The 13,873-nt window shown below is 45.1% G+C and overlaps 2 protein-coding genes across 6 annotated transcripts in view; one reads left to right on the top strand and one right to left on the bottom strand.

The window, feature by feature from the left end:
- Nucleotides 1–609, top strand: part of DNAH6 (dynein axonemal heavy chain 6) — a 192,412-nt gene extending 191,803 nt beyond the window's left edge. For all 4 annotated transcript variants that reach the window (XM_075128900.1, XM_075128899.1, XM_075128901.1 and 1 more), the window contains one exon: nucleotides 326–609. In XM_075128900.1, coding sequence (XP_074985001.1) covers nucleotides 326–429 — 104 coding nt within the window. In that variant the 3' untranslated portion in view covers nucleotides 430–609. The remainder of the gene's footprint in view (nucleotides 1–325) is intronic.
- A 3,360-nt stretch (nucleotides 610–3,969) lies between these two features.
- LOC125637303 (neuronal acetylcholine receptor subunit alpha-7-like) overlaps nucleotides 3,970–13,873 on the bottom strand; it is a 125,488-nt gene continuing 115,584 nt past the window's right edge. For both annotated transcript variants that reach the window (XM_048851622.2, XM_048851623.2), the window contains one exon: nucleotides 3,970–5,566. In XM_048851622.2, coding sequence (XP_048707579.2) covers nucleotides 5,045–5,566 — 522 coding nt within the window. In that variant the 3' untranslated portion in view covers nucleotides 3,970–5,044. The remainder of the gene's footprint in view (nucleotides 5,567–13,873) is intronic.

Below are 13,873 nucleotides of genomic sequence, written 5' to 3' on the forward strand. Positions count from 1 at the left end.
CATTTATTTGTTTTTAAGAGCTTAGGTTTTGTAAATGTTGTTATAGGTAAGTACCCTGATGTCATTTAGCAATTTTGAAAGTAATCTGTTTGGTTGTGAAATTATGTAATGCTTTATCTGATAGTATTTGACGCTGACAGTGATGCTGCCCACCGAGATGTGATGAGAGATGTATTGTAATGCAATAGGCACGGGATGTTGTAGCAATCTTGGTTCTGAATGTGCTGGTTGTGGAGGTTAAATTCTCCACCATAATGTTGCGTTGACATACTGATTTGCATTGCTTAGGTAAATGGTAAGTTTTTCTCTTTGCTTTTTTAACTAGGTCATTCTACCAATTTTGTGGTAACAGTCTTATTACCCTCCAAAAGACCAAGTGACTACTGGATATCGAAAGGATCAGCCTTGCTCTGCCAGCTGAATGAGTAAGCAGGGTGCAGTTACATTCCAGCAGGAGTATGTGTAAATCACATTCACGATGTATACCAGCAGAATGGTTTTAGCATTATCACAATCCTAGACTCCTGACAGTATAATAATACGGACTACTAACTTATAATTTACTTTTTCATTTGTATTAGATTTTATAAAATAAAATGTTGCCCAATATTCATTTTCCATTGTTATTTTTAGGCTAGTTCTTATCCTCTTACTGCTCCTAAGATTTATGCACCAGTGCTCCAGTTAAAAATACTCTTCCACAGTATCTGCATGTTTCATGTAAAGAAACATGCTTTGCATTGGGATGCTAAGTTACTATGACTGCTGTGCTTTACTTTCAGCTTTTATGCCTTGTTTTCTGTCTCTGGAGATTGCTTATGATGACAAAAGGCTTTAAGCAAAAATATTAAGAGTCCTTGAGTGACTGATTCTAAAGGTCATTCACTGTCCTGCCTGCTATATTTTAGCTATAAAAGCTGCAGAAAGAAATGGGTATCTAATATTTTAGAAATACTCCGTCTCCATCACTGAAGCAACTGGGTAACTCACAAGAATTAAAAGAATCCATTACGATTATAAACTATAAGCCTTTCAACTTAGTCTCAGTAGCAGGGCCCACTGGTCACTAACACCAAGCCCCGTTCCACTTTATTTCTGCAAATTAGCCAAAGACTTGTACAAGACAAACAGCTCTTGCATTGTGGCCTGCAGCTCACCAAGCTCAAGCTCCGAAGGAGCTGTAGCAAAGGGCACTGAGAACTTCATGCTGCTGGCTCAGGAATGTTCAGAAAATTCAGCTCTGGAGCGTACAATGGAACAGTAGAATCTCTTAGAGCTTTATATAGTATAGGTCGTGATCAACACCTTGAACTACACCTAGAAGTGCAACTAGTCCAGATCATGGAGCACTGCTGATATAGCAGATAGAAGATCTTCTTACACAAGTCAAACCACTGTCATCAGCACTAGCAGCCACTTCTGGGTGCTTCTCCAGCATAGTCCCAGGTGGAGCACATGGCTATAATGATCTAGCCTTGAGGGTACAAAGGTATGGAACAGTGTGTATCCTAGGGGAGAGGTAACCTTCCTAGCCAATCATAGATGTTAAAAGGCACTACATACTATAGTCACATGCAAATCCAGGGGAGCAAAGAGTCCCTATGACCCAAAAACTATGGGTGAGGTTGAATATACACCTGCAGCGAAAGGTTCACTAATGACTCCAAGCTGTTCTTTTAGATATTTCAGTTTTATGTCCATTTATCTAGGAGGAACTTAAGCCAGTTTAGTCCCATCCGCTTGCCTGCCTCTTTCCATACTAGGAGCTCAGACACCATAATATATGGGATAACAATGATAAGATATAGATCTGAGTGTCATCCTCACATTTATGGTACTGCAGGGAAAAACTTCTTGTTGCCCTATCTGCGATACATAGGCACACAAGAGGAGAGGTGACAACTTTGTCATATCTCACATATAAAGGCCTGCACAGAGGATGAGTGAATGCTCTCTGCCACCATTTAGGACCTCTCAAAGAATAAGGAGAGAATCCACAAAAGGCCTTCCTGTTAACTCCTGCAAGATTTAAAAGGTACTCAGCAAAGGTTTGTGGTCAGATCAGCATGGACCCTTTTACCCATGTCCATTCTCAAAAGCAAACCATCAGCAATAGCTAGTGTGACATTACACTCCATATTCTTTATGAAAATATGCTTATGATATGGATATGACATAATTGAGATGTACTTTATGCAAGATGGCTCATGTAAGATATCATTGGAAAGGTTATGATTTACTGAATGTGATTATCCAATTTGTATGCCTGTATCATTTCTATATCTGAAGTTAGGAATATTGACCATGTATCTGTATTTCAAATGGGTTACTTTGGGTGTCACCTACAACTAACCCTTCAGGTACAACCACGGGAAAGCCAGACAGTGCTAATGGCCCATTAGCTAAGACAATGGACTGTAAAAGAGCTTAGTCTTCCTGTGGATACTCAAGACAGCTTACAAGCAATGACTGCCACAGCCATGCAAGAGATATGGGTCCAAGTCACCTGGTACTGGATATCCTTCTTCCCCTTTTGGAATGCCAGACAAAGGGTTCCCGCCTTACATAAGAGCTATATAAGGCAGGGGAGTGACATCATCATGATTCTCCTCTGCCTCCCCACCCAAAGAGACACTGAAAAACACCTGGAAGCAAGAACTGAACTGGGGGGAGAAGGGTTGAGCCCAAGCTGGAAGGGCATCTAGCTTGTGAGTAATAATATCTGAGGTCTCAAGCTGCAGACCAGTGTAGGTGCCTTTCAAGACTTTCTGCAATCTGCCTTTAACAATATCTAGCATGAGAAATTACTATTTGTAACCAACTTCTTTAGTGAAACAAGCTTAGTTTGCGTATTTTGTTTTATTTGCTTAGTAATCTGCTTTGTTCTGTTTGCTCTCTCTTTAACCACTTAAAATTCACCTTTTGTAGTTAATAAATATATGTCTCATTTATAATATAATCCTATTTGTACAATTCGTAATTGGGGATGGTGAAGAGGCTGTCCATACGTTTCTTCACACTGAGGGAGGAGGCAGATTTCATAATGTACCTTTGGATCTGCACTCCAAGGGAGGAGGACACATGAGTGCTGGGGCAAGTCCCTTAAGCTGAGTTTTCCCAGAGCTGATTTCAGTGTCTGTGTCATTCTGCAGTTGGGTGTGGCTCTGCCTGTGTGTGTGCCGACGGAGGATTAATAGCCTGGCTCAAAAAGACAGGTGAAAAGGGTGCCCAAGATGGCAGAACAGTTGGGCTCAGTGGTATCCCAGCACATCAGGTGGCATCTTAAAGGGGGGCAACCCGTGACAGATAGTAATACCTTTCTCTACTAAAAACATGCCCAAAAGCAGCCCACTAGAGATCAAGGACACTGAAATATACAGAAACCACTGGAACTGCTTCAGCTTTACCAGTTATCTTCTCCAAAAACAATTGGTTATATACTGAATGGGAATAAGTAAAGCTTTAAGGTCAAAAGATGGTTCCTTTGGCAAGCAGCCTCACCACTACCTGTTTGATTGGAAGTATCTGAAGTTCTTCTTCAGTAATGGGCCCAAGATCTCCCTATTGCTCTCCAGCAGCAATTATGGGAAAGGTCTGGCTCACCATTGTGGGAAACAACTCTTGTCAACTCCCCTAAAACCTCTTTTGAGAAAAACAGGTTAGAAATCAGTCAGAGAAGGCAATGTGTTATCATTGATCAAATACCCAAGAATGTGCTAGGTTCCTCGCAGACATACAAAGAGTTTGTAACACCAGAGAGTAGAAGTTTTACTCATGTTGTGAAGACCACATCTTCTGGTAAACACTTTAGGGATAGGGGCCCCCTGTCAGCCCAGATGGCCAGTTATAATCTGCTGGCAGATTAAAATCACAGCAGAAGAGATGGGCAAGTATTCTGATGAGGGGTTCATTTTACAGTGGACAGAAGACACCTATGATAAGGAGGCTTTTTTACCATCATCTTCCAACTGAGTGACATAAGAGTTATTGTTTATTGATATTTAAGCATTACAGTAGTTAGCAGCAGCAACATGGTTACAAGTGAAGACAAGTCTTCCATGGTAAACTTTAGCTAAACAAAAATAAGTTGTCTTTAATCAACATAATTTCTTTAACAAGACCACATTGGCCAAGTTTGAAAGTGGACCACACCAACAGAGCCCAACAAAGAAGACTAGACCGAGACATCTAACGTCGAAATCCTGGCCCCATTGAAGTCGCTGGCAAAACTCCCATTGACTTTGATGGGGCCAGGAATCCTCCCAAAAAATTTAGGATTAGCAGGTATTAGATTGGCAGTTGTGATTCAAGATGTATTCAAATTAAGCACATGGACGACAGTAGCAACACAACAGTGTCACTGAGAATCTGTACAGTTCTCTGCATGCTGACTGAGTTTTCTGTTCCCTTTCAACAACCAACATTTCCTCCATTTAAAAAAAATATTTCTGTAAAGTTTTAGCAAAAATACATTCTGTTAACATCTTGATTGGAAAAATGTTTCAGATAATCACAGCAATAGTACAAGCGAACACCAGTAGTTTGTTTAGCTAAATGCAGTATAAACAGTGCAGAGTGATACGTTGTCAAACATGAGAAATGGATGTCACAGCCATACTAATCGAAGATACTGAAAGATAAAGATATTGAAAATGACAATATACTAAAGAACATGTTAGTCAGAATGACTTATCAATCTAGCTTTTACTTATTAAACAATAGCTAACTGTTCACTGATGGTTTCTTAGTAGTACACATACACTAGTGCTTACTTGTAACAAAGATTTGAATTCTTGCCTACCACTTGTCACAGATCATAACATCATTACAGGCAGACACAATCTAAGAAATAAATAACAGGGTCCAGTATTTATATTATTCAGTCATTACAATCACTAACACTGGAGATAATCAGCTCTCAAAACTAATTTCAGCTCCTTCATCTTCTATGTAAGATTTAAATTACGTTATTTAGCAAAGTTAATGGCGACATTTTTTCTTTTGAAATGACATTTTTCGTACTGAGTGCTCCTCTTTGAGAGCCTTATGCAAAATCCTTTGAAACAGCTTCTATAAAATTTGGAGCAGACATCAGTATTGTAAACGTACAGATGATTGCAAAGAGTGAAAATGCAACCAGGCATAATCGGTCTATGACAGCTGCTGCAAACTTCCACTCACTACAAACTTCTTCACCCTCATCTTGTTTTCTGAAGCGCATTGCAATGAACTGAACTTCTTCCAGGATTTTGACAATCACTGGGATAGTATCCATTAAAGCTTTCTTTTGAACTAGCTCAATATCTTCCATAGAGGCACAAGTGACCTTTCCACACTTACTACCTGAGTCACTGTTTTGTGGGCAGCATGGGTTTTCCATGGCATGGTAGCTATAGATCACATTCCCGTTGCTAGATTGGTATCCAGGTAACACATTCATTTCAACGCTACTGATGCTTGAACGGTGCTTGGGATAGTTGTATTTGCAAGAGAGGGGCCTTATGTTCTCTCCAGGCTTTTTCATCCTTAAAAACCAAGCACACCAATTCAGCAGGAAAACACGGACCTGAAAAACAGGAGGAAGTGATCAAAATATTTTAGAGACCTTTATCTTATTTTCACTGACTGAACAGTGCGCTTAGAAATCTTTGCAGGATCTGTATTTCACAAAGTGATTTTGCCATCTATATAAATCTCCATTTGGACAGCCGTAAACTATTGTAAGGGAAAACTGTTTCATTATCACAAATTTATATTGGCTTGTGATGGGGTGTACCAGGCCCTTTTAGGACCTCCGGAAGGCCCTGTGGTCCTACCACACGCCGCTTTGTGAGAAAGAACCCTGAGAGAACAGGGCAGAGACTATTACAGACTCTCCAGGCAAGGAGGCCTGGAAGAGACCCTGCTTACACGGGAACAGGCTGAGGACCCCAGAAACTGACTGGACAGAGTGGGAAGCAGCCCAGGGAATGCAACAATAGACGCTAGTGATGGAAGCGACAGTTGGCTGCTAGTCGTAGGGTCCCTGGGTTGAGACCCGGACTGGTGGGCAGGCCTGGGTCCCCCCACTGGTCACAGACAGAGTGGCCAAGGAAGCAAAAAGTTTTGTTTGGAAACCAAGAAGGGGGGTGCTTACACAAGCCCAGAGACAGGACTGAGAACCTCAAGGAGGGGCCAACTGTTTGTGTTACTCCGGTAGGGGGTTGTTTTCCGTCCATTTCACATACAGACAGTGTGTGACTCAGCTGCAGGGCTGAGTCACTGAAAACCCATCTGAAAAGAGAAACTACCAGCAGAAAGCACCGCAAAAGCAGAGAGTGTAGGCCCATTCCCAGCCAGCAGGAAGTGCTTGTGGGAGGTGAGTAGCCACACTTTTACACAGCTCTATTTAGTGAAAAACAGAAACAGGAAAATGGACTCTTCTTCTGTTTCAGGCTCTGCCATGTAACCGCTCCATGTCTTTGTTTGCCCATCTGTAAAATGGGAATAAGGCTACCACACAAGCTGGGTGTAAGGCTTATTTCTAAGGGGATCAGTTGTAAGGTAGAACTTTACTCCACACATGGTCCCAATGCATTATTGGGTAGCTGAATCATGTGGTGACAGCTAGCATTATATTAAAAGAGCCTTGTGGTGGGGTATTTACCCCACACTGACATTAAAGGGGCTAACTAGAGCTAGGGAGCTCAGTTAATGCACCTGGCTGCAGCTGGAGGGTGGCCAGTCCTAATTAAAGATGAATCCCAGCTGTGGGGAGGAGCAGAGTGGTTTGTATCTGAGTGGTTTGTAGTGGGAGAAGAAGGCTGAGTGGAAAGGAGCTGCAGCGAGGGAAGAACTCAGCAGCAACTCTCTTGGTGGTAGAGGCAAAGAGACAGCGGAGCAGCAGGAGCTGTCAGAGAAGTTTGTGATGTGGCTGGGCAGAGCTAGGGAACCCTGCAGGGTAGAAGACTCATGTGGGTCCCTGAGATAACGAGGGAAGAACCAGCTCAAGAGACTGAACCAGAGAGCAGGAGTAGGGTGGTTGGGAACAGTGCAGGGAGCTCTGACGTGAGGGACATGGTGGGATGTGAACACAGACCAGGGCAGGAATCCGACCTCCAGTGAGAAGCCCTGGGCAGTGTTGCTCATTACAAGAACGCAGGAAGGCACTAAGGAGAAAGACTATGGTAGGAAGGAGGCAGCTAGGTGGAGCATACCTTATAGAAGGGTGTGAGGATCACTAGGCCCAGAGTCATGAGCCGGAGATCTGACAAGGGCTTGGAATTATTATTTGGACTCTGTTATCCCAAAAGCAGTGGGAATAAATTGTGGCCGGGCTGGAAAGTCATGTTGTGAGAAGAGGCTGACCACCGTGAGACCAGAATGACCGTCGGCAAGGAGTGCAAGACAGAGAGCTGCTACTCTGCGCCTGGCCAGGAGGGGGCACCCCAGAGGCGAGTGCATCCTTCTACAGGCCATTTTTCAGTTGCTTGTTACTTTCTCAGACTTCCCCTTTCAAAGTGAAATTTTCCCAAGCCAGGTCTCTTCCCACATATGACTTTTTTAGGGTAGTTTGAGCAAAAAGTTCAGTCAGTTTTGAGACCACAAGAAGTGAAGAAAATGTACTTTTCACATTACAAAGCAATTCTTGCGCCCTTCTGCTTGTAAGCATTCCAGGGTCTCTGTTAAGAGGAGAAAGCTGATGGCAGTCCCTTTCCACAGATTTCATGACTGGGTTATACCTGAAAGATTTGAGGTAATCGTTCTGATGCTGTTGTAGCAGGATTATGAGTCAGAGTGCTGAGAGTTTGTTTTGTAAGGGTAGTTTTTCCACTATTGTTTAAATTTCAATAAACTTAACTGAAAGTCATTTTCAATCCATGGCGAGGAGCTCAGCAAAACTGCAGAGGAGGCCTTTCTCATTCTTTGGAGTGTAAACTCCTCCTCTGGTCTAGCCTGCCTCTGGAAGCCTATTGGACAAATGCTTCTTGCAAGGCTATTGTGTGAGGTAATTGCATGAGGGTGCATCCTGCTTTTCCTTCTCTAGTTGACGTTTAGAGCTCTTCTCTGAACTCCTGGCAGGCTGGGATTCTGTGTGTTTGTATAGATTGCTGGGAACGGAGAAGAGCAACAACAACAGGAAACTAAATTAACTTATGTATTTGTCAAATAGAGTGTGTGTGTGTGTGTTTGTGTGTTCAAGAATGAATTGACCTTTGCAGGTAACCTGTGAGCCACTCTTAAAAGATAAGAGCCTATTTGCATTTTTTATTATAGCTGCAGACAACCAGTCCTCAAATGACAAACAAATGCAACTTAACTCTCACAGCCCTACCTGAATTTACACAATTCTCAGGATACGAGAGGTTACAATATTTGTTACAATCGCATGAAATAGAAGTGTCAGAAGTCAGCAGTGATGTAAGTTTCCCCCTTTGTTTTATGTTAATATGAGGAAAAGTTTATAAAGTTTATGGGTTTCTTGATCTGACTGCTCCCCTCCCATGAAGCTGATGAATGGTAACCATGGACCCCAATCTTGGAAACACCTACACACAAGTCATCTTGTAGAACTCAGTGGGGTTACTCACACATCTAAGAGCATGTGTAACTTGGGGCTCATCCATTTAGACATTTCTGCAAAGAAACCCCTTAGAGTTGTGTTATCGTCTCCACTGCTATCACTTTCAAAGTGTTGCGAAGCCATTTGCCCAGTGAAAGGACTTTTGGACTGCATGAGTTGTTAGCCTTCCAGCTAATAATTGGAGGCTTTAAAGTTGCCAATATTTACATTGACACTGATTTTACTAGGAACTGCTGAGTGATCAGCATGTCTGAAATTCAGACACTTATTTAGCTGCCTAAATCATAGAATAATAGAATATCAGGGTTGGAAGGGACCTTAGGAGGTCATCTAGTCCAACCCCCTGCTCAAAAGCAGGACCCATCCCCAATTAAAACATCCCAGCCAGGGCTTTGTCAAGCCTGACCTTAAAAACTTCTAAAGAAGGAGATTCTACCACCTCCCTAGGTAACGCATTCCAGTGTTTCACCACCCTCCTAGTGAAAAAGTTTTTCCTAATATCCAACCTAAACCTCCCCCACTGCAACTTGAGACCATTACTCCTTGTCCTGTCCTCTTCTACCACTGAGAATAGTCTAGAACCATCCTCTCTGGAACCACCTCTCAGGTAGTTGAAAGCAGCTATCAAATCCCCCCTCATTCTTCTCTTCTGCAGACTAAACAATCCCAGTTCCCTCAGCCTCTCCTCATAACTCATGTGTTCCAGACCCCTAATCATTTTTGTTGCCCTTCGCTGGACTCTCTCCAATTTATCCACATCCTGCTTGTAGTGTGGGGCCCAAAACTGGACACAGTACTCCAGATGAGGCCTCACTAATGTCAAATAGAGGGGAACGATCACGTCCCTCGATCTGCTGGCTATGCCCCTAATTATACATCCCAAAATGCCATGGGCCTTCTTGGCCACAAGGGCACAGTGTTGACTCATATCCAGCTTCTCGCCCACTGTCACCCCTAGGTCCTTTTCCGCAGAATTGCTGCCTAGCCATTCGGTCCCTAGTCTGTAGCGGTGCATTGGGTTCTTCCGTCCTAAGTGCAGGACCCTGCACTTATCCTTGTTGAACCTCATCAGATTTCTTTTGGCCCAATCCTCCAATTTGTCTAGGTCACTCTGTATCCTATCCCTGCCCTCCAGCGTATCTACCACTCCTCCTAGTTTAGTATCATCTGCAAATTTGCTGAGAGTGCAATCCACACCATCCTCCAGATCATTTATGAAGATCTTGAACAAAACCGGCCCGAGGACCGACCTTTGGGGCACTCCACTTGATACCGGCTGCCAACTAGACATGGAGCCATTGATCACTACCCATTGAGCCCGACAATCTAGCCAACTTTCTACCCACCTTATAGTGCATTCATCCAGCCCATACTTCTTTAACTTGCTGACAAGAATACTGTGGGAGACCGTGTCAAAAGCTTTGCTAAAGTCAAGAAACAATACATCCACTGCTTTCCCTTCATCCACAGAGCCAGTAATCTCATCATAGAAGGCAATTAGATTAGTCAGGCATGACCTTCCCTTGGTGAATCCATGCTGACTGTTCCTGATCACTTTCCTCTCCTCTAAGTACTTCAGGATTGATTCCTTGAGGACCTGCTCCATGATTTTTCCGAGGACTGAGGTGAGGCTGACTGGCCTGTAGTTCCCAGGATCCTCCTTCTTCCCTTTTTTAAAGATTGGCACTACATTAGCCTTTTTCCAGTCATCCCGGGACTTCCCCCGTTCGCCACGCGTTTTCAAAGATAATGGCCAATGGCTCTGCAATCACAGCTGCCAATTCTTTTAGCACTCTCGGATGCAACGTGTCCGGCCCCATGGACTTGTGCACGTCCAGCTTTTCTAAACAGTACCTAACCACCTCTTTCTCCACAGAGGGCTAGCCACCTACTCCCCATGCTGTGACGCCTAGCGCAGCAGTCTGGGAGCTGACCTTGTTCGTGAAGACAGAGGCAAAAAAAGCATTGAGTACATTAACTTTTTCCACATCCTCTGTCACTAGGTTGCCTCCCTCATTCAGTAAGGGGCCCACACTTTCCTTGGCTTTCTTCTTGTTGCCAACATATCTGAAGAAACCCTTCTTGTTACTCTTAACATCTCTTGCTAGCTGCTGCTCCAGGTGCGATTTGGCCCTCCTGATTTCATTCCTACATGCCCGGGCAACATTTTTATACTCTTCTCTGGTCATTTGTCCAATCTTCCACTTCTTGTAAGCTTCTTTTTTATGTTTAAGATCCGCAAGGATTTCATCGTTAAGCCAAGCTGGTCACCTGCCATATTTACTATTCTTTCGACACATCGGGATGGTTTGTCCCTGTAACCTCAATATGGACTTAGGAGATGAACTTTAGGTCTTCATTTGTGAAAATCTTGTCCCACCTTTGTAAGGATGTTTTCTGTCCTCTAGGGAGGCACTAAAGGTCTGTGGCTATTAAATCTATCTTGTCAGACTTCAGCGAGGGCGGATTTGAAGACTGACTGGCCTCGCTTGCACAATGCTCAGTTCTGTGGCAATGCCACTCCCAGGCTATGTCTTCCCTGGAAAAACAGCTGGGTTCTTAACCCCCATTAGTTAACCTGAGTTAACATCCTAGTGAGAAAAGAGTTTGTAGTTTTCACATTAGTTAGCAGGTTGAGTTAGTCTAACTCCACTGCTTCCTCAAGCACTCCTTCCCCTGCCCAAGCGTGGAGCACTGCGCAGAGCAGGTTCGGGTGTGCCTGTGATTAGCAAGTGGGTAGGAGGGGACAGGGCATGGATGGATCGCAGCAGCAGAGGAAGGGAGTAAGCTGCTTCTTCCATCCTCTATCTTGGTCTTCTGCTGGGTTGTAAAGACTTGAGGACTTGTTGGGCGGGGGGCGGTGTAGCCCTCCTGGCATCCCCTCCCAACCCACTTCTGGTAACACATCTGAGAACTCCTGGTGAGGTGCATAATGTAGATTGTGATCTCCCTTCCCACACAGTGCCAGGGAAGGGCTACTGAAGGCTACTGTGAGCCTGGGGGATGTCGGGTGACCTAAAGAGGACAAGGCATGGTTCCAGTGCTTTAGGAGAAATGGCCTTTCCTCAAACAGCAAACACAATCTGTGACTTTGTAATGAACCCTACCAGCAGAAGAGTGTCTAAGTGATTCCCCTATGGGCCTGGCATAGTGACATGCAGTAGCTGAATCCTACTGAGAGGACATGAGGATGACTTCTGTTCAAAGCTCCTTGTAAAATCATGCCTAATACCCCAGACATCAGCTCTGCACCAATATGCGTTCCCAAGCCACATTCTTGTGCCCCATCTGATGCATTCCAAATGTTAAAAAATATAATGAATATATGAACTTTATAAAAAACTGGAGCAAACCAACAGATTAGATAACAGTGCATATACTGCCAATGGCCTGACTGAGGTTCTTCCAAGGGATATGGGTGCAATTAACAAGTTAAAGGCACCTATAATTTGCAAAGCTATAAAAACAAGAGCTGGCTATCCAAAGAACTCTTGTCCTGTGCTGCTGAAACCTGAAGAAAGGGGAATCCATATGATGCCATCTGCACTGAGCATGGAACTTCATTAAGGAAGGCACCAGTCTTTTAAAGAGAGAAGCACTTTTATATATGAAAAAGTGCAAATGACATTGAAAAAGACATTAAAATAGAAAGGACACAGTCTGTGATTACATAAGCCTCATTGCTGCCTAACTCAGGGCTTCGGATTGCCCTGGCCAGTGGAGCACTACGCTTAGGTGCTAGGCTCAGTTTTGCACGTTCTCTTTGTGGCTCTAGTTTGGGGCGGCTTCTCACCAAGAGCAGGAATGCTCCTGAGTCCTACAAACCCAGCCTCCCCTCATCCCTGAGTCCTACAAACTCAGCCTCCCCTCATCCCTGAGTCCTACAAACCCAGCCTCCCCTCATCCCTGAGTCCTACAAACCCAGCCTCCCCTCATCCCTGAGTCCTACAAACCCAGCCTCCCCTCATCCCTGAGTCCTACAAACCCAGCCTCCCCTCATCCCTGAGTCCACAAACCCAGCCTCCCCTCATCCCTGAGTCCTACAAACCCAGCCTCCCCTCATCCCTGAGTCCTACAAACTCAGCCTCCCCTCATCCCTGAGTCCTACAAACCCAGCCTCCCCTCATCCCTGAGTCCTACAAACTCAGCCTCCCCTCATCCCTGAGTCCTACAAACTCAGCCTCCCCTCATCCCTGAGTCCTACAAACCCAGCCTCCCCTCATCCCTGAGTCCTACAAACCCAGCCTCCCCTCATCCCTGAGTCCTACAAACCCAGCCTCCCCTCATCCCTGAGTCCTACAAACCCAGCCTCCCCTCATCCCTGAGTCCTACAAACCCAGCCTCCCCTCATCCCTGAGTCCTACAAACTCAGCCTCCCCTCATCCCTGAGTCCTACAAACCCAGCCTCCCCTCATCCCTGAGTCCTACAAACTCAGCCTCCCCTCATCCCTGAGTCCTACAAACTCAGCCTCCCCTCATCCCTGAGTCCTACAAACCCAGCCTCCCCTCATCCCTGAGTCCTACAAACCCAGCCTCCCCTCATCCCTGAGTCCACAAACCCAGCCTCCCCTCATCCCTGAGTCCTACAAACCCAGCCTCCCCTCATCCCTGAGTCCTACAAACCCAGCCTCCCCTCATCCCTGAGTCCACAAACCCAGCCTCCCCTCATCCCTGAGTCCTACAAACCCAGCCTCCCCTCATCCCTGAGTCCTACAAACCCAGCCTCCCCTCATCCCTGAGTCCACAAACCCAGCCTCCCCTCATCCCTGAGTCCTACAAACCCATCCTGAGCCCTCCTGCTGCCCAGGCGGTAGTGCAGGGCTTGCCTGTCACATCTGGGTACTTGGGAACCCTGTCCCCGGTGATTAACCCTTGTAGCAGGAGTTACACAAGGGCTCTTGCATGTCAGATCAGTGGCCAGCTTTCAAAGACGCTAAGCACCCAACAGCCCCTGCTCTTTAGTCACCTGAATACCAGCTGAGGAGCCTCACTTTAGGCTCCCACCTTTGAAAATCTTGGCCTTGGCAAACCCCCTCGGTTCAGTGGCCACATAGCACCCATATAGTCCAGTGGAAGAGAGAGAGCACCAGTTGCTCTAGGCTCTGTTGCATGCTTGGTGCTTACAGAACCCACCACCTTATCAGGCTAGGTTCAGTACTAACCCTCAGGCCCTCTCCTCTTCTGTCTCCTAACGAAACACACAGGAGTACTATGGATGTAGTGATCACTTTCAGGAAGGGAAAGGAATTTGCACAATTGTGAAAGTTAGTTACTGGCTCGGGAAAGCAGGGGGCTAGTGACACTACTGCA

This window comes from Caretta caretta, chromosome 5, assembly GCF_965140235.1.
Source record: "Caretta caretta isolate rCarCar2 chromosome 5, rCarCar1.hap1, whole genome shotgun sequence".
Lineage (NCBI taxonomy): Eukaryota > Metazoa > Chordata > Testudines > Cheloniidae > Caretta > Caretta caretta.